Raw genomic sequence first — 27,588 nt, 5'->3', positions numbered from 1 at the left:
TTTTATTTATTTTATTTATTATTATTCCAGTAAATTAAAAAAAAAAAAAAAAAAAAAATTCAAAGACAAATTCAAATTTAAAATTTAAGGTCCAAAATAATTTTTTTCAAGGTTCTCTTTTGGCGTAAGTTTTATATATTTTTAAACTTGACAAAAAACAAATTAGCTTGCATTTAGTAGTTTAAGAATTAAAAAAAATTAAATTATAATCAAATTTTAAGAAATACGAAAATAAAAGGAGAATTAATAATAATTAATTTACTATTAATTATTATTATTATTATTATACTAAATAGTAGATATTTTCAAATTAAAATAAAATTTTGCAATTTCTTTTTCTTCTCCTTCAGTTGGCAATTGGTGGGCGGAGAAGAAAATTCCTGAAAATGTATTAAACGGACAACTAAAATTGTCTCTTCACTATACGAGGGGGACATTTTGTGTTATGGTTCATCATGCGAGAGGTTTGCCAAAAGTTGCCAATGCACAAGAACCAAATACTTACGTTAAAGTTTATTTAAAACCCGATCCAACAAAAGCCACCAAAAGAAAAACAAAAGTTGTCAAGAAAAATTGTCATCCATCATTTATGGAAATGGTAAGTTATTTTTTAAAGTCTTTTTTAAAACACATATTTCACAAATTTTTATTATTTGCAAAATAAGCGTAATTTAAAAAAAAAAATTCATATTTTCATTAAAAAAAAAAGAAAATTTTACTTACATTTCACGCTGAAACTTAAACACTCGAGTCGTTTGTCTCAAAAACTAGATATTTATAAAATTCTATTTTGCATCTTCATTTTTTTTTATTTATTTATTTGGTTTAATTTAAAAACTGCAGACCTCGGATTCTATGACTTTTTCCGACTTATTTTATAAAAATGCAATTTTTTCGACTTTTTTTAAAAAAATTATAAACAAAAAACGTTTTTTTTTTAGTATAAAGTGATGAAAATTTATAAAAAGAATATAAAAAAAATTACTCACCTAGGAATCTACTTTACCGACTGAGGGTAAAACAAGTTTTTTTTTTGAAAAAAGGCAGTTTAAAAAATTACCAACATGAAAAACTACCTTACCGGCCAATGGTAAAACAGTTTTTGCAAAAAATAAAAATTACCGACACATAAATCTACATTACCGACTGGTGGTAAAACAGTTTAATTGAAAAAACTAAAAAATAACAACATAGGAATTTGCCTTATCAACTGATGGTAAAACAGTTTTTTAAAATGAAAATATAAAAACTTGCGGACATAGGAATCTGCTTTACCGACTAAGGGTAAAACAGGTTTTTTGAAAAATGAAAATATGAAAAACGACCGATATAGAAATCTGCCTTACCGACTGACGGTAAAACAGGTTTTTTGAAAAATGAAAATATAAAAATCGACCGATATAGGAATCTGCCTTACCGACTGACGGTAAAACAGGTTTTTTGAAAAATAAAAATATAAACAATTACCGACATAGGAATTAACCTTACCGACTGATGGTAAAGAAATGTTGCAAGAATTTTCCAAAAATTTCAAAACTGTTTTACCATCAGTCGGTAAGGTAGATTCCTATGTTGGTAATTTTTTATATTTTCATTTTTCAAAAAAACTGCTTTACCATTAGTCGATAAGGTAGATTTCTATGTTGGTAATTTTTATATTTCCATTTCTCAAAAATCTGCTTTACCATCAGTCGGTAAGGTAGATTTCTGCGCGGGTAATTTTTTATATTTTCATTTTTCAAAAAACTGTTTTACCATCAGTTGGTAAGGCAGATTCCTATGTTCAAAAATTTTTATATTCCCATTTTTCAAGAAATCTGCTTTACCATCAGTGAGTAAGGTAGATTCCTATGTTGGTAATTTTTATATTTCCATTTCTCAAAAATCTGCTTTACCATCAGTCGGTAAGGTAGATTTCTGTACAGGAAATTTTTATATTTTCATTCATCAAAAAAAACTGTTTTACCATCAGTCGGTAAGGCAGATTCCTATGTTAGGGTTTTTATATTTTATTTTTCAAAAAATCTGCTTTAATATCAGTCGGTAAGGTAGATTTCTGCACAGGTAACTTTTCTATTTTCATTTTTTAAAAAAACTGTTTTACCATCAGTCGGTAAGGTAGATTTCTTTGCATGTAATTTTTTACGGTAATTTTTCCAAATACCTGTTTTACCATTAGTTGGTAGGGTAAATTTCTGTGTCGGTAATTTTTATATGGTCATTTTTTCCAAAAAAAAATCTGATTTACCATTAGTCGGTAAGGTAGATTTTTGTGTTTCAATTTGATAATTTATACATTTATAATTTTTATATTGAATAATTCTAATTTATCTTGCAATTAAATTCTTTAGTTGGAGTATAGAATGTCATTGGACGCGATAAAAGAAAGAACATTGGAAGCAACAATATGGAATCACGATACCCTTCAGGAAAATGAATTCCTTGGAGGAATTCGTCTACCATTATCACGACTTGATTTAACAAATGAAACCATTGAATGGTTTCCCTTAGGAAGTATTCGTTGAATAAAATTCACAAAATGTGAAGAAAAGAAAAACGAAAAAAAAAATTACAGCTGCGCTGACAATTTTTTCCCTCGTAAAAAAAATTTCCCCCTAAAATGAAGTAAAAAAAAAACAAACACTTTTACTAGAGTGTTTTGTATTTTTTTTTTTTTTACAAAATTAGTATATATATATACGATGCTGTTCTCGTACAACATTTCTATTCCCTTTTTAATTTAATCAAATTTTTCATGAAAAAAAAAATTCTTTTTTCTTTTTTATGCCAAGATTGCCTCGGCTTTAAAGAGATTTGTGATTTTATATACACACAATTCCTGCACAGATTTTTTATTACAAATATTATATAACATGTGATAATTAAGGTACTAAAACAAAAACAAAAACAAACAAAAAAAAGGAGGAAAATCAATTTTTTTCTAGAAAAGAAAAGAAAAAATGAATTATGTGAAGGAAGAAAAAAAAACAAACAAATTTTATAAGACACAACGACATTTAAAATGATAAACGGAAAAGAAAGAGAAAAAAAATAGAGATAAATTTTTAGTGAGATAGAAATGTCACGCTTTACAAATAATAATGAAATGCGCGCGATAACACAAGAAAAAAAAAAATTTGAATAAGAAAACTAATAACAGTGAAATTTTCTAAAAATTTACTTTTTTTCTTCTAAATAGTATTTTGTTTTGAAAATTATTTTTCTATTTAATTTTTTTTATTAAAAACTTTTTGTCATTTTTTCTATTCTAAATTGTTTTCCATATTTTCTCTTTTAACTTTTCTAAATTGTTTTCTATATTTTTTCTATTTTTTCCATTTTTTTTTCTAGATTTCAAAGTTTGTTGTATATTTTTTTTTATGTTTGCCCCTTTTTTACAATTTTTTTTAAATATTCTTTTTTCTGTGTTTGTTTAATTTTTTTTTGTTCTGTTTTTTACTATTTTTTTTGTATTTTACTTTTTTGTTTGTTTGTTTTTTTTTTAATATGGAAATGTGTCGTAGCGTAAATTTGTAAATATAAAGAAAAAAAAATTGAAGTCATTCTGTATTGTCGGAACAATATTGATTTGTTTGTCATTCGTCTATTTTTTAAAAAGTGATTAAGTGTCGATGGCTTTAAAGAGATTAATTTTATTCTTCTCTTTTATGCTTTATTTAATGAAATGAATTAACATTTTAATATGTTTTTATTTTCAATGAAATATAGTGAATTTAATTATTATTATTATTATTAATTGAAATAATTTGGCAATATTTTAAAAATCGAATTATAATTTACTTTTTGTATAATTAATTAATTAGTATAATTTAATTAAATTTATTATTATTATACACTTGATTAGAATAGGAATCTCTATTTTAACTATAATTATTATTAATATTATTATTAATATTATTCTGAAAAGTATATAACTATTTTTTCAAGGCGAAAAAATTATGAAATGAAAATCGAATTTTACGTCTAATTCTGGATTTGTAATTTTGTTTCTGTTCAAACAACTTTTTTTGATTTGGAAACTAATGTGAAAAATTAAAAAGAAAGAATCGTAGTAAATATGAGTCAATATTTAAAATTTTTTTTTTTTTTTTGATTTAAAAAAATTTAATTAAAATAAATTTAAAAATTATTTTTTATTAAGAGAAAAAGAAAAGGATGCAACAAAAAAAACCAAACATTAAAAGTTATTTGCATAGAGACAAATTAAATATTTTATATTTTCTTTGAAAAATAAGAAAAACTTTTTGTAAAACATTTTCCATATCTACACAGTTCAGTGAAAAATGTATAAAATTCTATATCACATGTGATTTGTATATGAAATGAGAATTGACAATTTTTACGAATCTTGAAAAAAAAAAAAAATTTATTCTACACTATAAAATTTTGTAAATTACTAATCGATTAATATTTATTGAGAAAAAAAATAAATAAAAAAAAATTTAAGTATGCTTCTAATAATTGACTGTTGAATTTAATTTAAAAAATAGAATATTAATAATTAATTCAGTGGTAGTCTTTTCCACTTTTTTTTTCTTTCTAATTGCTAGAAACTAATAACGAAAATAAAATTTCTATATAAATTATAAAAAAAAAAACTTATAATTTTGAATTTAAAAGGGTTTACGCGCGCCACTTCCAGCGAGTAATAATTTCAGCCAATCAGCGCTGAGAATATGGAACTGGAAGTGGCGCGTCATTTTTTTAAATTTGAATTCTTCGATGGCTAAATTTGTTTTTTTTTTTTTTTTTTAATAATAATTCATAGAAAATTACTTTCCAATATCCTTACAAAATTGTTTCCAAGTTTGGGCGATGTTGATAATAATTTATTGTAGATAATTTTCAGATTAAATAATAAATTAGAATTTAATACATAAAAACTTAATTATTAATAAAAAAAAATTTTTAATGAGATAAAATAAAATTTAGTTATATTTATATTTCTTTAATTGAAAGCTATAATTTTTAATTTCATTTTATCTGAAATTAGATAAAAGCAGAAAAGAAACTCACCTACATAAGTATATGTGTGTTTGTGGATGGAAACATAGTGGGGAGGAGAATTCTCATCTGTTCACACTACTACGACTTATAGATATTTCCATTCATTCTTTGTTTATCGCAAATTGAAATCGTGTGTTTTTTTTTTAAATTTATTATTGCTTAAGTTGAATTTTTGCACGAATAAATTATCTTCTTTTTAAGATATAAAAGAAAACAAAATAATTTTCTCTTGCTTGTGAAAAGAATTTGTTTGAATTATAATTTATAAAAAGAAGTTTTTTATTTGAAAAAAAAAGAAGTAAATTTTCTCCTACTTGCGGCGAAAATTAATAAAATTGTTGAAATTTGAAAATTTAAAAAAGCAACAAGTGAATAAAAAGTGAATATTACGTTATAAAATAATGACGAAAATAACATTATTGGACAGTAGTTTAGCTTATCAATTATCATCGCATGTTGGTGAAAAAATCGATGGTGATCCATTATGGACAGCGAGATTTTTAGTTACAAATCCTAATGCTATTTTGGCAATGCATCTTGATTTTTTACGTGCAGGATGTAATATTATTTGTACAAATACATATCAAGCTTCTGTTACCGGTTTTATTAAATATCTCAATAAAACCGAGGAAGAGAGTATTAATTTAATTAAAAGTGCTGTAAAACTTGCACAAAGAGCAATTGAAATTTATAAAGAGGAAACAAAAGGTAAGTTTCTTTGAAAATAAGAAAAAGAAAAAAAAACAATTTTTAGGTTATGTTGGACAAAATTAAAATCGCAACTATATTAAGTTTCTTTGAAAATAAGAAAAAGAAAAACAATTTTTAGGTTATGTTGGACAAAATTAAAATCGCAATTATATATATACGTAATATTATGAAATTATTTTATTTTAAAAATTTATTATTTATTCTATAACTTTTGGATTTGTTCGAAAAATTCGATATTTTGCATTTTTTAGATTTGCAAATTTAATTTTTAAACTGTTTTCAAAAAAAAAATAAACAGGGGCGTAGAAACGAATTTTTTTTAGGGGGGGGGTAAAGCCATATTTTTTTAAATTCAACAAATTCGCTTGAAACTAGTTACTTGCGAAGGGGGAGGAGTTGGTAATTACGAATCCGAAGTTGGATTTTGAAAATTCAAAATGTCGGATCCAATATGGCGGATATTTTTTAAAAAATTAAACAAAATTACCAAAAACTTGTTACTCGGGGGTTTTTGGGGTCACTGATTACGAATTTGATACTAGTTTCACAAAATTCAAAATGGCGGACCTAATATGGCGGACATTTTTGAAAAAATTCAACGGATTTAATTGAAACTCGTTACTTTGGGGATTTCAGGGTCGCTGATTACGATTACGGTATCGGTTTTTCAAAATTCAAAATGGCGGATAAATTTTTCAAATTTATGTAAAATTTGTCACTTGGGGGATTTTTGGGGTCGCTAATTACGAATTTGATCTCAGATTTTCAAAATTCAAAATGTCGGATCCAATATGGAGGAAGAAAAAATTAAAAATTGTTTTGATTCGCTTGAAACTTGTTAATCGGGGGTTTTTTTTTAGGTCGCTGATTACGAATCTAAAGTTGGATTTTCAAAATTCAAAATGGCGAATCTAATATGGCGGAAATATTTGAAAAAATCCAACGGATTTAATTGAACCTTGTTACTCGGAGGTTTTCGGGGTCGCTGATTACGAATATGATACTAGTTTCTCAAAATTCAAAATGTCGGACCTAATATGGCGGACATTTTTGAAAAAATTCAACGGATTTAATTGAAACTTGTTACTTGGGGGATTTCGGGGTCGCTGATTACGATTACGGTATCGGTTTTTTAAAATTCAAAATGGCGGATCCAATATGGCGGATAATTTTTTTTTAAATTTGTCAAATTTACGTAAAATTTGTCACTCGGGGGATTTTTGGGTTCGCTAATTACGAATTTGATCTCAGATTTTCAAAATTCAAAATGGCGGATCCAATATGGAGGAAAAAAAAATTAAAAATTGTTTTGATTCACTTGAAAATGATTGTTCGGGGGTTTTTGGGGTCACTGTTTACGAATCCGATGTTAGTTTTTCAAAATTCAAAATGGCGGATCCAAAATGTTGGAAGAAAAAAGTAAAATTGCTCGAATTCGCTTGAAACTTGTTACTTCGGGGGGTTTCGGGGTTGCTGATTACGAATCTAAAGTTGGATTTTCAAAATTCAAAATGGCGGATCTAATATGGCGGAAATATTTGAATAAATCCAACGGATTTAATTGAACCTTGTTACACAGGGGGTTTTCGGGATCGCTGATTACGAAATCGATGTTAGTTTTTCAAAATTCAAAATGTCGGATCCAATATGGCGGGAATTTTTTAAAAATTTGACAGATTTTTAATTAAAACTTGTTACTTGGGAGTTTTCGGGGTCGCTAATTATGAAATCGGTATCGGTTTTTAAAAATTCAAAATGGCGGTTTCAATATGGCTGAAGAAAAAAATTTGAAATTGCTCGTATTCGCTTGAAACTTGTTACTCGGGGGTTTTCGTGCTCGCTGATTACGAATATGATACTAGTTTTTCAAAATTCAAAATGGCGGACCTAATATGGCGAAAATTTTTGAAAAAATTCAACGGATTTAATTGAAACTTGTAACTCGGGGGTTTTCGGGGTCGCTGATTACGAATCTGAAGTTGGATTTTCAAAATTCAAAATGGCGAATCTAATATGGCGGAAATATTTGAAAAAATCTAACGGATTTAATTGAACCTTGTTACTCGGGGGTTTTCGGGGTCGCTGATTACGATTACGGTATCGGTTTTTTAAAATTCAAAATGGCGGATCCAATATGGCGGATAATTTTTGAAAAAATTCAACGGATTTAATTGAAACTTGTTACTTGTGGGTTTTCGGGGTCGCTGATTACGATTACGATATCGGTTTTTCAAAATTCAAAATGGCGGATCCAATATGGCGGATAATTTTTTTTAAATTCGTTAAATTTACGTAAAATTTGTCACTCGGGGGTTTTCGGGGTCGCTGATTACAAATTCGGTATCGGTTTTTCAAAATTCAAAATGGCGGATCCAAAATGGTGGAAGAAAAATAGTAAAATTGCTCGAATTCGCTTGAAACTTGTTACTCGGGGGTTTTTCAGGTCGCTGATTACGAATCTAAAGTTGGATTTTCAAAATTCAAAAAGACAAACCCAGTTTTTTTGAAAAAAATGTTAAAATAATATTTTTTCTACACTTTCTTTTAGACACTGATGTACCGAATAAAAATCCACTAATTGCCGGTGCATGTGGACCATATGGAGCAGCACAACACGATGGCTCCGAGTACACTGGACTATATGGAAAATCGATTTCACCAACTATACTCCTTGATTTTCATCGAATTCGAATAAAAGCCCTTATTGACGCTGGCGTTGATCTACTTGCATTGGAAACAATTCCCTGTCGCGAGGAAGGCGATGCACTCGTTAATTTACTAAAAAGCGAATTTCCCACAATAAAAGCGTGGCTTTCATTTTCATGTCGTGAGGATGGCAATAATATTGCCGATGGTTCTAATTTTCAAGAAACGGCAATTCAATGTTACAATAGATCTCAACCTAATCAAATTTTGGCAATTGGTGTCAATTGTCTTTTACCAAAAATTGTCACTTCACTATTTAAGGGCATTAATAGTGAAGCGAGGGATTTTATTCCATTGATTGTTTATGCAAATAGTGGTGAAAAATATTTTCCCAATGAGAAAAAATGGAAAATGGTCCAAGACTCATTGCCATCGGAATATTTTGTGAAAGAATGGATTGATCTTGGTGTACGATACATTGGTGGATGTTGTCGTACAAATGTTACGAATCTCAAGAAAATTGCTGATGAAATTCAAGCCTGGAAGGACGAGAGGGAAATTAATGTTTAAAAGTATGTGAAATTTTCATTTGTGAAAAATTCTCTCTATTTTTAATAATTGAATAAAAAAAAAAAAATGTTTAAATTAATAATTATTATTATTATTAAATTTTTCTAAATTCGAATTTAGGGGAATAAAAAATTTTTCCAAAATTTTCTCAAAATTAATGGAGAAATCTGATTGGTTAAATTGAAAATTCTGTTAATAAAAATTCGTGACGTATGATTATGTTCTAAAAATCAATTAGAATTTTCATTTTATGGAATTTCATTTATAATTATTTTTGAACTGAATTTTTATTTATTCGTATTAGTATTTTTGGAGAATTTTCATCAAAACGATTTTCTATATTACAGAATTTTTATATAACCGAAAAATCATTTCACAGAATTTTTTGATTTGTTCGAATTTTTATTGGATAGAATTTAATTGCACAGAATTTTCATTTTATTTTTTTCAGGTGAATTTTCATTTGTTCGAATTATTATTGATTGATAAAATTTTCCATATAACCGATTTTTCATACTAAAGAATTTTTAACTTAACCGAAAAATCATTTAACAGAATTTCTAACTGATAGAATTTTTATTTGTCCGAAATTGCAAATGACCGTAGCAACAATCGATTTTGGCGCGATTTTTAAATTATTAACCAATCAAAAATTATCCATAAAATTGTGATTGGTTGATTTTAAATATTGCGCCAAAATCGATTGTTTGTTCGGTCATTTGCAATTTCGGACAAATGAAAATTAATATCAATTAGAAATTCTGTTAAATGATTTTCCGGTTTAGTAAAAATTTTGCAGAAAAATCGGTTTTATGGAAATTTTATCAAATAATAATTCGAATAAATGAAAATTCATCTGAAAGATAAAAAAATGAAAATTCTATGCAATGAAATTCTGCAGAATAAAAATTCTTTCAAATGCCTATTATGTTAAATGAAAATTCGAGCAACTGAAAATTCTGACAAATAAAAATTCGAACAAATAAAAATTCTCTTTGAATTTTTGGTTATATAAAAATTCTGTAATATAGAAAATCGGTTTAATGAAAATTCTGCAAAATTAGAATTCAAAAAAAAATAAAAATTCGGTTCAAAAATAATTATAAAAAATGAAATTTCAAAAAATGAAAATTCTTAAGTGTAATGATTTTTAATACATAATCATGCGTCTGAAAAATTTCTAGTTTTGAAAATTTGGTCCAATATAAATTTTGCCAATTTTATAAAATTCTTCCGCTATTATATAGAAAATCAGGAATTTATAATTTGAATTCAAAAAATTATTTCAGTAATTATTTTGGTCGATTATAAAAGGTATAAACGAAATAGAAATTCGATAATTTGGAATTCGACGTCAAAAAAAAATGATTCTTGTAATTATTTTGATCCAAATATAAATTTTTCTATTTTATAAAATTCTGAGGCTAAATTTAAATTCGATAATTTGGAATTCGACGTCAAAAAATTATTCTTGTAATTATTTTGATCCAAATATAAATTTTTCTATTTTATAAAATTCTGCTAAACACTCGGCTAAATATAAATTCGATAATTTGGAATTCGACGTCAAAAAATTATTCTTCTTATTATTTTGATCCAAATATAAATTTTTCTATTTTATAAAATTCTGAGGCTAAATTTAAATTCGATAATTTGGAATTCGACGTCAAAAAATTATTCTTGTAATTATTTTGATCCAAATATAAATTTTTCTATTTTATAAAATTCTGAGGCTAAATTTAAATTCGATAATTTGGAATTCGACGTCAAAAAATTATTCTTGTAATTATTTTGATCCAAATATAAATTTTTCTATTTTATAAAATTCTGAGGCTAAATTTAAATTCGATAATTTGGAATTCGACGTCAAAAAATTATTCTTGTAATTATTTTGATCCAAATATAAATTTTTCTATTTTATAAAATTCTGCTAAACACTCGGCTAAATATAAATTCGATAATTTGGAATTCGACGTCAAAAAATTATTCTTCTTATTATTTTGATCCAAATATAAATTTTTCTATTTTATAAAATTCTGCTAAATACTCGGCTAAATATAAATTCGATAATTTGGAATTCGACGTCAAAAAAATGATTCTTGTAATTATTTTGATCCAAATTATATAAATTTTTCTATTTTATAAAATTCTGACTAAATATAAATTCGATAATTTGAAATTCCAAATTCGGTGTCACTAAAAAAATTGTAAGTACTTAAAAAAAATAAAAATTGACGAAAATAACGTGGTTGAACGTTCTTTAACGTTTTGTGTGTTTTTGTTATCATTGTAATTTTTTTTTAAATATACAATTCGAGATTTCATCATCGTCATCAGTGAATTGCAGACGGGTCGTAATTTTCCAAACATGACGCACGCTCTCTTTCTCTCTCTCTCTCTCTATATTCATATATTATTTATCAATCATATGTATATATGAGAATTGAACTTTGAAATAATAATTATGATCATTGTTAAAGGTCAGATGAAGGTGGAAAAGAAATATGAATACATATTACATATATGTTATCATCACAATGACTACACTTTTGTGAGTGTGCCTCGTGAAAATCGTTCTTCTTCTTTTTCTTCTTCGTCTTCTTTTCCTCGATTTTCAATCATCAGTCCTCTTAAAGATGTCAAGTGTAAAACTACTCGACGGCGGTTTTTCAACGCAATTATCAACTCATGTCGGTGATAAAATTGATGGTGATCCATTATGGACGGCAAAATTTCTCGCTACCGATCCAACATCCGTTTTATCAACGCATTTAGATTTTTTGCGTGCCGGTTCTGATATTATTCAAACAAACACTTATCAGGCAACAATCACTGGCTTTGTCAAATATATGAATATATCGCGTTACGAGAGTCTTAAACTTATTCATGATGCTGTGGATCTTGCCAAACGTGCTGTGTCTATATTTACTGAAGAAAATGAATATGTAATTAAATTGAAAAATATAAATAACAATTTTTTAAATGCTTTTATTTTATTTTTTTTTTCTTTTCTTATTTTTTTTTCTTCTTTTGCTATATTAATTGTTTATTGTTAAATATTGACTATTCTGTGTTATTTGAATATGAAAATAGATTTTCTCTTAATTTTTTTAACAAAGAAGTATAATTTTTCGAAAAATTAATAACTTGAGGAAAATATTGACAAATGAAAAATAAATTAAATATAAACGAAAATTGAAAAAAAAAATTTATGTAAAAATAATAAAGAAAAAAAAATTGAAAAAATTAAGAAAGTAGAAAAAAAACTAGAATTTTTTTTCGCTATCAAAAAAAAATATTTTTATTCGTTTTTTCAAAAATTTGTTTTCAAATTTCATTATTTACGTCAACAAATATTTTATAAGAATACAAATTATTACAAAGTAGTAAAAACAAATTTAGAAATATTTTATTTTTCTTCTAAATTTTTTTTTACTGCTCTTCTCCTTATTTTAAAAATTTTTCTCAAAAAATTTCATTTTTTATTTTAAAAATTATGTTTAATTTTTTTATTTATTTTATTTTTATTTCTTTATTTTTTTTTTTAATTATTTTGCTCCTCTTCGTTATTTTTTTTTCCAAAATTTGTTTAAAAATTTTATTTTTAACATAAAAAAATGTTTCCCCTATATTTTTATTTATTAATTTTTATTCTATTTTTTTTTAAATTTTTCTTATTCGATAATTTAAGAAGTATACATATATATTTTTTTTATCTCTTTGATGAATTTCCTCGTCTGGACTCTGTTTTCGATAAAAAAAAAAAAATAATATTATCTTCTTTTGTCAATCCTCAGGTTATTGACTTTTCTCTACTTCTTTGTTAAATTTTCTTTTCTGTTTATTTTTTTAAATAAATTCTTTTCGTTTCACTGAATAAATTTATTAGCAAAATTTTTTTTTTTTTTTTTTTCGATAATTTTTTCCTTATTTTTGTTAAAAATTTTGTGAAAATTTATTTTTAAATACAATTTGTTTACCAATTGTCTGCCTCTTTTAAAATTTATTTATTTAATCACAATTTTTATTTATTGAAATAAATTTTATATACCTGAATTTTTTCACCAAAAAATAATTTTGTAATTTTTATTTTTAAATTTTTTACTGATTTTTTTTTTAACTGATATTATAATTTTGTCTGTAAATTTATTTGGTTTTTAAATTTCTCTTAAATTCGGAAAACAATTGAATATTGAAAAGAGAAAAACAAATTTAAATTAGAAAAATAAGAAAAAAAAATGGAAAATTATTTACAAAATATTATTGTGATTAAATAAATAAATAAAATTAATAAATCAGGTAATAGACATTTTTTTTTTTTTTAGGGAGGGAAAAATAAAAATTTTTTCCTCTCTCCCAAAAGAAGAAACAAATTTATTTTAATATCGTGTGACTGAAAATCGTTTCGAAAAAAAAAAATTGTTAATTTTTTATTTTTCTCAACTAAACAGCAGATAAATCGAAAACCATTGATAGCGGGCTCATGTGGACCATATGGAGCTGCACTTCACGACGCCTCAGAATATACTGGTGCCTATGCAAAAACTGTAACCCATGAAAAATTAATAAATTGGCATCGACCACGAATTGAAACATTAATAAATGCCGGTGTCGATATGCTTGCATTGGAAACAATTCCATGTGCAACTGAGGCCAATGCACTTATTGAATTATTACGCAATTACCCGGAGACAAAAGCTTGGCTTGCATTTTCATGTCGTGACGATGGTGAAAATTTAGCTGACGGTACAAATTTCAAAGAAACAGCAATACGCTGCTATAAGCAAGCACTACCCGGACAAATTCTTGCAATTGGCGTCAATTGTATTGCACCAAAATTTGTCACACCTCTACTTAGTAATATTAATTCAAAAACGGCTAATAATGATTTTATACCACTTATTGTCTATCCAAATAGTGGTGAAAAATATTCTGTACCCGAAGGTTGGCGCTTTGAATGTAATACATTGCCACCGGAAAAATTTATACACGAATGGCTCGATCTTGGCGTTCGTTTTATTGGCGGATGCTGTCGAACAAATGTAACAACAATTAAAAAAATTAAGGCACAAATTGATAATTATCATGGGAATAAGTAAGAATTTTTTTTTTAGGAAATAAATTTTTCATTAAAAAAGAAAAAAAAAGAAAGGAAAATTATGTTCGTAAGGTAATTTTTTTTTGTGGCTATTAAAATACTTTCTATTTTTTACTATTTATATTATATACATTGTATATAAAAATATATAAAATTTGTATATAATATTTTATATATTTTATAATATTTTATAATATTTTAAATTCAGTTTCAATATCATTTTGTCCTCAATTTAAGGCATATAATATCGGATTAACGAGAATAATGACAATTTAAAATTATCATTTGTATTATTCAAATGTAATGTGGAGCAATGATGATTTAATGCACGAAAATCTTGGCGTTCTTATCAATTTATATTGACTAAAACCGATGTATGCAAAAAAAAAGGAACGCTTTATGAATATTATAAACACGGAAATTTTAAAAAGAATTTTTTTTATCAATATTATTTTTTAGTGACGAATACTAAAAAAAATTATAAGAATTTTTCCCCCTGGCATTGAATTCCAAATTATCGACTTTCGAATTTAGCGAAAGAATTAAAAGAAAAATATTGATAACTTAATTTTTATTAAATTAATACAAAATTTCAAATAAAGTAGAAAATTTACAATGAAACTAATTTCTCAAAACTAAGAATTTTTATATTTAACTTTTCTTTGTGTAAATAAATTCTTATTTTAAAAGAATTTTCAATTTAGCAACCAAAAAAAAAAAAAAAAATTTCCATACCGGATTCAATATTTTTTAAACACAATTTATATTCATTTTGCCAAAAAAATTTTATTAAACAAAATTTTCCAATGAATTTTTAATTTAAAACGAAACATTTTTATTTATCAAAAACAAATTACAAAAAAAAAATTGAAATTTTTTTAATTTATCAAATCAATTTTCTAAATAGAAAATGCTGCTTAATAAATATTTGACCTGATAAAAATTTTCCTATATATAAATTTTGATAAAAAAAAGTTTTTTTAAAATTCAAATTCAATTAAAATGTTTAATGATGAAAAGAAAATTCGGTTAAATGAAAAATCGGCTAAATGAAAATTCCGTTAAATAAAAATAAGACAATATAAAAAATTACATGAAATGGAAAATTTTGTTAAATAAAAAAATAAAATTTGTTTAAATGAAAATGTTTTCAATAGCAAAATTTTATTTAAATAAAAATAAATTTTAAAATAAGAATCTAATATACAAAAATTTGGATGTAGTTTCATTGAAATTTCGTAAAAAAAAATTTTTAAAAAACTCAACATTTATGAGAAAATATCAAATAAATTGTAACGAAAATTGAAAAAAAGAATTATGTAAACCATTCGAAAAAAAATTCTAATATTGTTAAATTAATATTAATTATTATTATTATTATTAAATTATGTTGCAATTGGTAATTAAGTCATTATCTCTCCTCAATTTCAAAATGAAATTCGCTTAGTACGAGTAAAATTATCTTTATTAAAATAGAAGATGAAGAAAAACGAAGAGAATGTAATAACTTGCAAAATATTTCAATAATTCTTTTTCTTTTTTTTAAATCCTATCAGTCACTTTGGATAAATATAGAAAATAGAAAATAAAATTTTTTCACTTAACTTTTCTTTTTTTTCTTTAGTTAACTACGCACTGTATAATTGAGTTGTTTTTCAATATTGATAAATTTTCCTGGTTCACGTTCAACAAACACGACATCTTTATCCAAATCCACTTTAAAAGTGGCATCATTTGATAATTCCTTTTTGCCCTTCATTGGACTCGATGGATTTGGTATTGTTCTTGGACCTAGAATTGTGTCATCGAATCGTTGCAGGACCAGGGATTTTGAGTCTATAAGAAAAAAAGAAATAAATAAATAAAGCAAAAAAAAATAAAAAATATAATAAAATAAAAATAGAAATAAATAAAGACAAAATTTCAACAAAAAATTTCAACAAAAAAAAACAACAAAAATAAAGAAACAAAATTTAATTATTAAATAAATAAATTTTTTCGATAAATTAAAGACGAATAAAGTAAAGAAGAGAATTTAAGATGAATTAAGAAAATTATAAATAATAACAAAGGTATAAATAATAATAAAATAATAGAATGATAAAATAATAGAATGATAAAATAATAGAATGATAAAATAATAGAATAGTAAAAAAATTGAATAGTAAAAAAATAAAATAGTAATAAAATAATAGAAAATAGAAAAATACTAAATTAACGAATCAATAAAATTAATTTCCCCTTTTGATATATTAAAAATAATTACCTTCAATTCGCTTATTTCCTTTCGCAATTTTAGAAATTACATTTGCTACACTATCGCCATCGACAACCTTCACCGAAGTTGTGAATAAACCATTACATGGTACAGGATTTGAAATATTTACAAATATTCCTGGTTGAGTGAAAAAACTAATGTAAGGTGCACCAGGACAACATTCCTCTTTTGTTTTTTCTGGCGCTTCGTCTGTGAATTTTATTTCCACTTTTTCCAACTTAAAAAAAAAAAAAAAATTACCCAAATATTTAAAAATTTTTTACTTTCATTATTGAGAAAAAAAAAAACTATACAACTTACGTCTAAAGTATCGGAAATATATTTTTTATTCTTCTCCAATACATCAGCTTCGTCAAAATCGAGAGTCAATTGAAATGCTTTAACTCCAATCAATTCAATTTTCTCCCTTGTCGCCTGAACAAATGGCATTACTTTTTTCATATATTTCTTTAATTCAACTTCCAAATTCAAAGCAGTTGATATCACTTTATTGTCGGGCAATTTTCCTCCATTTTTCTACAAAAATATTTTGTTTATAAATAATAAATAAAATAAAAATAGTAGAAATTTTTTTATTTTAAAATAATAAAATAAAATTCATAAAATAGTGAACAAAAAAATTCCTTACATTATAGAGGTCTTTCATTGTAGTGAGAACGATACTTTGCCAACGTGGGAAAGTTTTTGCCACCCAAATAATTGCAGTATTTGGTTTTTCCACAATTATTTTTGTCTTGTCCTTACTTTTTGGTGGTGTCATGTGATTTTTTAAAAATAATCTAAACGAATGTGCAGCGTCCATTAAATATTGTGATGATTTTATTAAATTTTGTTTTATTTCACCTGCTTTTGGCCATCTTGCACTTAGAGCACTGTTTGGCTGCAAAAATAATCGATTTTTCATTTTTTTTTTATGCCCACAAATTATATTTACTTAAAAAAAGAAAAGAAAATTCCCATAAAAACAAATTTGATTTCAATTAAAAAAATTCGAAAAAAAATATATACACAGATGTGAAATTTTTCTAAATAAAAATAAATATTTCAAATATCTACTTTTTTAATATGCAAAAAAATCGACTTACTTTTTTAAAGAAATAATTTAAAAACAATCTTTTGACGTGATTATATTTTTTCTAAACGAGATTAATTTTTAATCTTTTAAAAGCCCAGCGTTGACAAATTAAATTATACAAAAATAAAATAAATAACCGTTGATAGTAATTATTATAATTACTATTATTATAACCCTCATTTTGATAGAAATTGTTTTTTCTCAGCAATTACTTTTCTTGGTATTATGCAACTACCATTTTGTTTGGTAAAGCAAAGATTGTCTTTTCAAATTTTCAAAGAAAAACTTTTGTTAAATGTATAGCGCACTTTTTGATTGGTCCAGCAGATGGTGAGCTACACTCAAAAATATTTTGGAAAAATTTTCGAAAAACTTAATTCGCGAGATAATCGTTCGGGAATACCTCCAATAAAATAGGGAAAAAGTTTCGAACAAAAAATGTATGGCGCACTTTTTGATTGGTCCAGCGGAGGCTGAGCTACACTTCAAAACATTTTGGAAAAATTTTCAAAAAATTAAATTTGCGACCTAATCGCTCAAGAATAACACCAAAAAAATAGTCAAAAAGTTCTGAACAAAAAATGTATGGCGCACTTTTTGATTGGTCCAGCGGATGCTGACATAAACTAGAAAACAAATTCGGAAAAATTTTCGAAAAATTAAATTCGCGAGATAATCGTTCGGGAATACCGCCATAGTAATTAGAAGAAAGTTCTGAACAAAAAATGTATGGCGCACTTTTTGATTGGTCCAGCGGATGCTGAGCTAAACTAGAAAACAAATTCGGAAAAATTTTCGAAAAACTTAATTCGCGAGACAATCGTTCAGGAATACCGCCAAATTCTTTAGCAAAAAGTAGCGAACAAAAAATGTATGGCGCACTTTTTGATTGGTCCAGCGGACGCTGAGCTAAACTAGAAAACAAATTCGGAAAAATTTTCGAAAAACTTAATTCGCGAGATAATCGTTCGGGAATACCACCAATAAAATAGGGAAAAAGTTTCGAACAAAAAATGTATGGCGGACTTTTTGATTGGTCCAGCGGATGCTGAGCTAAACTAGAAAACAAATTCGGAAAAATTTTCGAAAAACTTAATTCGCGAGATAATCGTTCGGGAATACCTCCAATAAAATAGGGAAAAAGTTTCGAACAAAAAATGTATGGCGCACTTTTTGATTGGTCCAGCGGAGGCTGAGCTACACTTCAAAACATTTTGGAAAAATTTTCAAAAAATTAAATTTGCGACCTAATCGCTCAAGAATAACACCAAAAAAATAGTCAAAAAGTTCTGAACAAAAAATGTATGGCGCACTTTTTGATTGGTCCAGCGGATGCTGACCTAAACTAGAAAACAAATTCGGAAAAATTTTCGAAAAATTAAATTCGCGAGATAATCGTTCGGGAATACCGCCATAGTAATTAGAAGAAAGTTCTGAACAAAAAATGTATGGCGCACTTTTTGATTGGTCCAGCGGATGCTGAGCTAAACTAGAAAACAAATTCGGAAAAATTTTCGAAAAACTTAATTCGCGAGATAATCGTTCGGGAATACCACCAATAAAATAGGGAAAAAGTTTCGAACAAAAAATGTATGGCGGACTTTTTGATTGGTACAGCGGATGCTGAGCTACACTCAAAAATATTTCGGAAAAATTTTCGAAAAATTAAATTCGCGAGATAATCGTTCGGGAATACCGCCAAATTCTTTAGCAAAAAGTAGCGAACAAAAAATGTATGGCGCACTTTTTGATTGGTCCAGCGGATGCTGAGCTAAACTAGAAAACAAATTCGGAAAAATTTTCGAAAAACTTAATTCGCGAGATAATCGTTCGGGAATACCACCAATAAAATAGGGAAAAAGTTTCGAACAAAAAATGTATGGCGGACTTTTTGATTGGTCCAGCGGATGCTGAGCTAAACTAGAAAACAAATTCGGAAAAATTTTCGAAAAACTTAATTCGCGAGATAATCGTTCGGGAATACCTCCAATAAAATAGGGAAAAAGTTTCGAACAAAAAATGTATGGCGCACTTTTTGATTGGTCCAGCGGAGGCTGAGCTACACTTCAAAACATTTTGGAAAAATTTTCAAAAAATTAAATTTGCGACCTAATCGCTCAAGAATAACACCAAAAAAATAGTCAAAAAGTTCTGAACAAAAAATGTATGGCGCACTTTTTGATTGGTCCAGCGGATGCTGACCTAAACTAGAAAACAAATTCGGAAAAATTTTCGAAAAATTAAATTCGCGAGATAATCGTTCGGGAATACCGCCATAGTAATTAGAAGAAAGTTCTGAACAAAAAATGTATGGCGCACTTTTTGATTGGTCCAGCGGATGCTGAGCTAAACTAGAAAACAAATTCGGAAAAATTTTCGAAAAACTTAATTCGCGAGATAATCGTTCGGGAATACCACCAATAAAATAGGGAAAAAGTTTCGAACAAAAAATGTATGGCGGACTTTTTGATTGGTACAGCGGATGCTGAGCTACACTCAAAAATATTTCGGAAAAATTTTCGAAAAATTAAATTCGCGAGATAATCGTTCGGGAATACCGCCAAATTCTTTAGCAAAAAGTAGCGAACAAAAAATGTATGGCGCACTTTTTGATTGGTCCAGCGGATGCTGAGCTAAACTAGAAAACAAATTCGGAAAAATTTTCGAAAAACTTAATTCGCGAGACAATCGTTCAGGAATACCGCCAAATTCTTTAGCAAAAAGTAGCGAACAAAAAATGTATGGCGCACTTTTTGATTGGTCCAGCGGACGCTGAGCTAAACTAGAAAACAAATTCGGAAAAATTTTCGAAAAACTTAATTCGCGAGATAATCGTTCGGGAATACCGCCATAGTGATTAGAAGAAAGTTCTGAACAAAAAATGTATGGCGCACTTTTTGATTGGTCCAGCGGATGCTGAGCTACACTCAAAAATATTTCGGAAAAATTTTCGAAAAATTAAATTCGCGAGATAATCGTTCGGGAATACCGCCAAATTCTTTAGCAAAAAGTAGCAAACAAAAAATGTATGGCGCACTTTTTGATTGGTCCAGCGGATGCTGAGCTAAACTAGAAAACAAATTCGGAAAAATTTTCGAAAAATTAAATTCGCGAGATAATCGTTCGGGAATACCGCCAAATTCTTTAGCAAAAAGTAGCGAACAAAAAATGTATGGCGCACTTTTTGATTGGTCCAGCGGATGCTGAGCTACACTCAAAAATATTTTTGAAAAATTTTCGAAAAATTAAATTCGCGAGATAATCGTTCGGGAATACCACCAATAAAATAGGGAAAAAGTTTCGAACAAAAAATGTATGGCGTACTTTTTGATTGGTCCAGCGGATGCTGAGCCACACTCAAAAATATTTTGAAAAAATTTTTGAAACATTAAATTCGCGAGACAATCGTTCAGGAATACCGCCAAATTCTTTAGCAAAAAGTAGCGAACAAAAAATGTATGGCGCACTTTTTGATTGGTCCACCGGATGCTGAGCTAAACTAGAAAACAAATTCGGAAAAATTTTCGAAAAACTTAATTCGCGAGATAATCGTTCGGGAATACCGCCATAGTGATTAGAAGAAAGTTCTGAACAAAAAATGTATGGCGCACTTTTTGATTGGTCCAGCGGATGCTGAGCTACACTCAAAAATATTTTGGAAAAATTTTTGAAAAATTAAATTCGCGAGATAATTGTTCGGGAATACCGCCAAATTCTTTAGCAAAAAGTAGCGAACAAAAAATGTATGGCGCACTTTTTGATTGGTCCAGCGGATGCTGAGCTAAACTAGAAAACAAATTCGGAAAAATTTTCGAAAAACTTAATTCGCGAGATAATCGTTCGGGAATACCTCCAATAAAATAGGGAAAAAGTTTCGAACAAAAAATGTATGGCGCACTTTTTGATTGGTCCAGCGGATGCTGAGCTAAACTAGAAAACAAATTCGGAAAAATTTTCGAAAAATTAAATTCGCGATATAATCGTTCGAGAATACCACCAATAAAATAGGGAAAAAGTTTCGAACAAAAAATGTATGGCGGACTTTTTGATTGGTCCAGCGGATGCTGAGCCACACTCAAAAATATTTTGGAAAAATTTTTGAAAAATTAAATTCGCGAGACAATCGTTCAGGAATACCGCCAAATTCTTTAGCAAAAAGTAGCGAACAAAAAATGTATGGCGCACTTTTTGATTGGTCCAGCGGATGCTGAGCTAAACTAGAAAACAAATTCGGAAAAATTTTCGAAAAACTTAATTCGCGAGATAATCGTTCGGGAATACCGCCATAGTGATTAGAAGAAAGATCTGAACAAAAAATGTATGGCGCACTTTTTGATTGGTCCAGCGGATGCTGAGCTAAACTAGAAAACAAATTCGGAAAAATTTTCGAAAAATTAAATTCGCGATATAATCGTTCGAGAATACCACCAATAAAATAGGGAAAAAGTTTCGAACAAAAAATGTATGGCGGACTTTTTGATTGGTCCAGCGGATGCTGAGCCACACTCAAAAATATTTTGGAAAAATTTTCGAAAATTTAAATTCGCGTGATAATCGTTCGGGAATACCACCAATAAAATAGGGAAAAAGTTTCGAACAAAAAATGTATGGCGGACTTTTTGATTGGTCCAGCGGATGCTGAGCTACACTCAAAAATATTTCGGAAAAATTTTCGAAAAATTAAATTCGCGAGATAATCGTTCGGGAATACCGCCAAATTCTTTAGCAAAAAGTAGCGAACAAAAAATGTATGGCGCACTTTTTGATTGATCCAGCGGATGCTGAGCTAAACTAGAAAACAAATTCGGAAAAATTTTCGAAAAACTTAATTCGCGAGATAATCGTTCGGGAAAACCACCAATAAAATAGGGAAAAAGTTTCGAACAAAAAATGTATGGCGGACTTTTTGATTGGTCCAGCGGATGCTGAGCTAAACTAGAAAACAAATTCGGAAAAATTTTCGAAAAACTTAATTCGCGAGATAATCGTTCGGGAATACCACCAATAAAATAGGGAAAAAGTTTCGAACAAAAAATGTATGGCGGACTTTTTGATTGGTCCAGCGGATGCTGAGCTACACTCAAAAATATTTCGGAAAAATTTTCGAAAAATTAAATTCGCGAGATAATCGTTCGGGAATACCGCCAAATTCTTTAGCAAAAAGTAGCGAACAAAAAATGTATGGCGCACTTTTTGATTGGTCCAGCGGATGCTGAGCTACACTCAAAAATATTTCGGAAAAATTTTCGAAAAATTAAATTCGCGAGATAATCGTTCGGGAATACCGCCAAATTCTTTAGCAAAAAGTAGCAAACAAAAAATGTATGGCGCACTTTTTGATTGGTCCAGCGGATGCTGAGCTAAACTAGAAAACAAATTCGGAAAAATTTTCGAAAAATTAAATTCGCGAGATAATCGTTCGGGAATACCGCCAAATTCTTTAGCAAAAAGTAGCAAACAAAAAATGTATGGCGCACTTTTTGATTGGTCCAGCGGATGCTGAGCTACACTCAAAAATATTTTTGAAAAATTTTCGAAACTTTAAATTCGCGAGATAATCGTTCGGGAATACCACCAATAAAATAGGGAAAAAGTTTCGAACAAAAAATGTATGGCGTACTTTTTGATTGGTCCAGCGGATGCTGAGCCACACTCAAAAATATTTTGAAAAAATTTTTGAAAAATTAAATTCGCGAGACAATCGTTCAGGAATACCGCCAAATTCTTTAGCAAAAAGTAGCGAACAAAAAATGTATGGCGCACTTTTTGATTGGTCCAGCGGATGCTGAGCTAAACTAGAAAACAAATTCGGAAAAATTTTCGAAAAATTAAATTCGCGAGATAATCGTTCGGGAATACCGCCAAATTCTTTAGCAAAAAGTAGCGAACAAAAAATGTATGGCGCACTTTTTGATTGGTCCAGCGGATGCTGAGCTACACTCAAAAATATTTTTGAAAAATTTTCGAAAAATTAAATTCGCGAGATAATCGTTCGGGAATACCACCAATAAAATAGGGAAAAAGTTTCGAACAAAAAATGTATGGCGTACTTTTTGATTGGTCCAGCGGATGCTGAGCCACACTCAAAAATATTTTGAAAAAATTTTCGAAAAATTAAATTCGCGAGATAATCGTTCGGGAATACCGCCAAATTCTTTAGCAAAAAGTAGCGAACAAAAAATGTATGGCGCACTTTTTGATTGGTCCAGCGGATGCTGAGCTAAACTAGAAAACAAATTCGGAAAAATTTTCGAAAAACTTAATTCGCGAGATAATCGTTCGGGAATACCGCCAAATTCTTTAGCAAAAAGTAGCGAACAAAAAATGTATGGCGCACTTTTTGATTGGTCCAGCGGATGCTGAGCTAAACTAGAAAACAAATTCGGAAAAATTTTCGAAAAACTTAATTCGCGAGATAATCGTTCGGGAAAACCACCAATAAAATAGGGAAAAAGTTTCGAACAAAAAATGTATGGCGGACTTTTTGATTGGTCCAGCGGATGCTGAGCTAAACTAGAAAACAAATTCGGAAAAATTTTCGAAAAACTTAATTCGCGAGATAATCGTTCGGGAATACCACCAATAAAATAGGGAAAAAGTTTCGAACAAAAAATGTATGGCGGACTTTTTGATTGGTCCAGCGGATGCTGAGCTACACTCAAAAATATTTCGGAAAAATTTTCGAAAAATTAAATTCGCGAGATAATCGTTCGGGAATACCGCCAAATTCTTTAGCAAAAAGTAGCGAACAAAAAATGTATGGCGCACTTTTTGATTGGTCCAGCGGATGCTGAGCTAAACTAGAAAACAAATTCGGAAAATTTTTCGAAAAACTTAATTCGCGAGATAATCGTTCGGGAATACCGCCATAGTGATTAGAAGAAAGTTCTGAACAAAAAATGTATGGCGCACTTTTTGATTGGTCCAGCGGATGCTGAGCTACACTCAAAAATATTTCGGAAAAATTTTCGAAAAATTAAATTCGCGAGATAATCGTTCGGGAATACCGCCAAATTCTTTAGCAAAAAGTAGCAAACAAAAAATGTATGGCGCACTTTTTGATTGGTCCAGCGGATGCTGAGCTAAACTAGAAAACAAATTCGGAAAAATTTTCGAAAAATTAAATTCGCGAGATAATCGTTCGGGAATACCGCCAAATTCTATAGCAAAAAGTAGCGAACAAAAAATGTATGGCGCACTTTTTGATTGGTCCAGCGGATGCTGAGCTACACTCAAAAATGTTTTTGAAAAATTTTCGAAAAATTAAATTCGCGAGATAATCGTTCGGGAATACCACCAATAAAATAGGGAAAAAGTTTCGAACAAAAAATGTATGGCGTACTTTTTGATTGGTCCAGCGGATGCTGAGCCACACTCAAAAATATTTTGGAAAAATTTTTGAAAAATTAAATTCGCGAGACAATCGTTCAGGAATACCGTTAAATTCTTTAGCAAAAAGTAGCGAACAAAAAATGTATGGCGCACTTTTTGATTGGTCCAGCGGATGCTGAGCTAAACTAGAAAACAAATTCGGAAAAATTTTCGAAAAACTTAATTCGCGAGATAATCGTTCGGGAATACCACCAATAAAATAGGGAAAAAGTTTCGAACAAAAAATGTATGGCGGACTTTTTGATTGGTACAGCGGATGCTGAGCTACACTCAAAAATATTTCGGAAAAATTTTCGAAAAATTAAATTCGCGAGATAATCGTTCGGGAATACCGCCAAATTCTTTAGCAAAAAGTAGCGAACAAAAAATGTATGGCGCACTTTTTGATTGGTCCAGCGGATGCTGAGCTAAACTAGAAAACAAATTCGGAAAAATTTTCGAAAAACTTAATTCGCGAGATAATCGTTCGGGAATACCACCAATAAAATAGGGAAAAAGTTTCGAACAAAAAATGTATGGCGGACTTTTTGATTGGTCCAGCGGATGCTGAGCTAAACTAGAAAACAAATTCGGAAAAATTTTCGAAAAACTTAATTCGCGAGATAATCGTTCGGGAATACCTCCAATAAAATAGGGAAAAAGTTTCGAACAAAAAATGTATGGCGCACTTTTTGATTGGTCCAGCGGAGGCTGAGCTACACTTCAAAACATTTTGGAAAAATTTTCAAAAAATTAAATTTGCGACCTAATCGCTCAAGAATAACACCAAAAAAATAGTCAAAAAGTTCTGAACAAAAAATGTATGGCGCACTTTTTGATTGGTCCAGCGGATGCTGACCTAAACTAGAAAACAAATTCGGAAAAATTTTCGAAAAATTAAATTCGCGAGATAATCGTTCGGGAATACCGCCATAGTAATTAGAAGAAAGTTCTGAACAAAAAATGTATGGCGCACTTTTTGATTGGTCCAGCGGATGCTGAGCTAAACTAGAAAACAAATTCGGAAAAATTTTCGAAAAACTTAATTCGCGAGATAATCGTTCGGGAATACCACCAATAAAATAGGGAAAAAGTTTCGAACAAAAAATGTATGGCGGACTTTTTGATTGGTACAGCGGATGCTGAGCTACACTCAAAAATATTTCGGAAAAATTTTCGAAAAATTAAATTCGCGAGATAATCGTTCGGGAATACCGCCAAATTCTTTAGCAAAAAGTAGCGAACAAAAAATGTATGGCGCACTTTTTGATTGGTCCAGCGGATGCTGAGCTAAACTAGAAAACAAATTCGGAAAAATTTTCGAAAAACTTAATTCGCGAGACAATCGTTCAGGAATACCGCCAAATTCTTTAGCAAAAAGTAGCGAACAAAAAATGTATGGCGCACTTTTTGATTGGTCCAGCGGACGCTGAGCTAAACTAGAAAACAAATTCGGAAAAATTTTCGAAAAACTTAATTCGCGAGATAATCGTTCGGGAATACCGCCATAGTGATTAGAAGAAAGTTCTGAACAAAAAATGTATGGCGCACTTTTTGATTGGTCCAGCGGATGCTGAGCTACACTCAAAAATATTTCGGAAAAATTTTCGAAAAATTAAATTCGCGAGATAATCGTTCGGGAATACCGCCAAATTCTTTAGCAAAAAGTAGCAAACAAAAAATGTATGGCGCACTTTTTGATTGGTCCAGCGGATGCTGAGCTAAACTAGAAAACAAATTCGGAAAAATTTTCGAAAAATTAAATTCGCGAGATAATCGTTCGGGAATACCGCCAAATTCTTTAGCAAAAAGTAGCGAACAAAAAATGTATGGCGCACTTTTTGATTGGTCCAGCGGATGCTGAGCTACACTCAAAAATATTTTTGAAAAATTTTCGAAAAATTAAATTCGCGAGATAATCGTTCGGGAATACCACCAATAAAATAGGGAAAAAGTTTCGAACAAAAAATGTATGGCGTACTTTTTGATTGGTCCAGCGGATGCTGAGCCACACTCAAAAATATTTTGAAAAAATTTTTGAAACATTAAATTCGCGAGACAATCGTTCAGGAATACCGCCAAATTCTTTAGCAAAAAGTAGCGAACAAAAAATGTATGGCGCACTTTTTGATTGGTCCACCGGATGCTGAGCTAAACTAGAAAACAAATTCGGAAAAATTTTCGAAAAACTTAATTCGCGAGATAATCGTTCGGGAATACCGCCATAGTGATTAGAAGAAAGTTCTGAACAAAAAATGTATGGCGCACTTTTTGATTGGTCCAGCGGATGCTGAGCTACACTCAAAAATATTTTGGAAAAATTTTTGAAAAATTAAATTCGCGAGATAATTGTTCGGGAATACCGCCAAATTCTTTAGCAAAAAGTAGCGAACAAAAAATGTATGGCGCACTTTTTGATTGGTCCAGCGGATGCTGAGCTAAACTAGAAAACAAATTCGGAAAAATTTTCGAAAAACTTAATTCGCGAGATAATCGTTCGGGAATACCGCCATAGTGATTAGAAGAAAGTTCTGAACAAAAAATGTATGGCGCACTTTTTGATTGGTCCAGCGGATGCTGAGCTAAACTAGAAAACAAATTCGGAAAAATTTTCGAAAAATTAAATTCGCGATATAATCGTTCGAGAATACCACCAATAAAATAGGGAAAAAGTTTCGAACAAAAAATGTATGGCGGACTTTTTGATTGGTCCAGCGGATGCTGAGCCACACTCAAAAATATTTTGGAAAAATTTTTGAAAAATTAAATTCGCGAGACAATCGTTCAGGAATACCGCCAAATTCTTTAGCA

General features: G+C 28.9%; 4 protein-coding genes across 8 annotated transcripts in view; 3 read left to right on the top strand and 1 right to left on the bottom strand.

The window, feature by feature from the left end:
- Window positions 1-4,479, top strand: part of LOC127281101 (phosphatidylinositol 4-phosphate 3-kinase C2 domain-containing subunit beta) — a 33,703-nt gene extending 29,224 nt beyond the window's left edge. For all 3 annotated transcript variants that reach the window (XM_051304604.1, XM_051304602.1, XM_051304603.1), the window contains 2 exons: window positions 351-598; window positions 2,352-4,479. In XM_051304604.1, coding sequence (XP_051160561.1) covers window positions 351-598; window positions 2,352-2,525 — 422 coding nt within the window. In that variant the 3' untranslated portion in view covers window positions 2,526-4,479. The remainder of the gene's footprint in view (window positions 1-350; window positions 599-2,351) is intronic.
- Window positions 4,480-5,105: 626 nt separating this feature from the next.
- LOC127281140 (uncharacterized) lies at window positions 5,106-11,453 on the top strand. Its single transcript, XM_051304676.1, has 3 exons — window positions 5,106-5,736; window positions 8,288-8,957; window positions 11,436-11,453. The coding sequence occupies exons 1-2, from the start codon at window positions 5,430-5,432 to the stop codon at window positions 8,953-8,955; spliced, it is 975 nt and encodes a 324-aa protein (XP_051160633.1). The 5' UTR covers window positions 5,106-5,429; the 3' UTR covers window positions 8,956-8,957; window positions 11,436-11,453.
- Window positions 11,454-11,482: 29 nt separating this feature from the next.
- LOC127281141 (homocysteine S-methyltransferase YbgG-like) lies at window positions 11,483-15,820 on the top strand. 2 transcript variants are annotated; one of them, XR_007842932.1, is made up of 3 exons: window positions 11,483-11,900; window positions 13,407-14,125; window positions 15,678-15,820. XR_007842932.1 is itself a non-coding variant. In XM_051304677.1 (3 exons), exons 1-3 carry the CDS (start codon window positions 11,592-11,594, stop codon window positions 15,679-15,681), a joined length of 957 nt encoding a protein of 318 aa, XP_051160634.1. In that variant the 5' UTR covers window positions 11,483-11,591; the 3' UTR covers window positions 15,682-15,812. The 2 variants fall into 2 exon arrangements, 1 of the variants encoding a protein (XP_051160634.1); XM_051304677.1 differs by having other exon boundaries at window positions 13,407-14,050; window positions 15,678-15,812.
- The window catches only part of LOC127281107 (leucine--tRNA ligase, cytoplasmic), a 31,422-nt gene continuing 17,143 nt past the window's right edge, over window positions 13,310-27,588 (bottom strand). The window contains exons 6-10 of one of the 2 annotated variants that reach the window (XM_051304619.1): window positions 16,960-17,211; window positions 16,632-16,847; window positions 16,320-16,548; window positions 15,659-15,889; window positions 13,310-13,500 (exon numbers count right to left, since the gene is read on the bottom strand). In XM_051304619.1, the coding sequence (XP_051160576.1) occupies window positions 15,678-15,889; window positions 16,320-16,548; window positions 16,632-16,847; window positions 16,960-17,211 (909 nt within the window). In that variant the 3' untranslated portion in view covers window positions 13,310-13,500; window positions 15,659-15,677. Of the gene's footprint in view, window positions 13,501-15,500; window positions 15,890-16,319; window positions 16,549-16,631; window positions 16,848-16,959; window positions 17,212-27,588 lie in introns of those variants that run through there. The other variant, XM_051304618.1, reaches the window with a different exon arrangement.

This window comes from Leptopilina boulardi, unplaced genomic scaffold (genome assembly GCF_019393585.1).
Source record: "Leptopilina boulardi isolate dan_hultmark-lab unplaced genomic scaffold, ZJU_Lbou_2.1 LbouV2_266, whole genome shotgun sequence".
NCBI lineage: Eukaryota > Metazoa > Arthropoda > Insecta > Hymenoptera > Figitidae > Leptopilina > Leptopilina boulardi.
This window is presented reverse-complemented; position numbering and strand designations above follow the sequence as displayed.

Coding starts and splice junctions, on each gene's coding strand:
- LOC127281141 (XM_051304677.1), top strand. CDS start 11,592: ATGTCAAGTGTAAAACTACTCGACGGCGGTTTTTCAACGCAATTATCA. Junction 11,901..13,406: donor TTACTGAAGAAAATGAATAT/GTAATTAAATTG, acceptor TCAACTAAACAG/CAGATAAATCGAAAACCATT.
- LOC127281140 (XM_051304676.1), top strand. CDS start 5,430: ATGACGAAAATAACATTATTGGACAGTAGTTTAGCTTATCAATTATCA. Junction 5,737..8,287: donor TTATAAAGAGGAAACAAAAG/GTAAGTTTCTTT, acceptor ACTTTCTTTTAG/ACACTGATGTACCGAATAAA.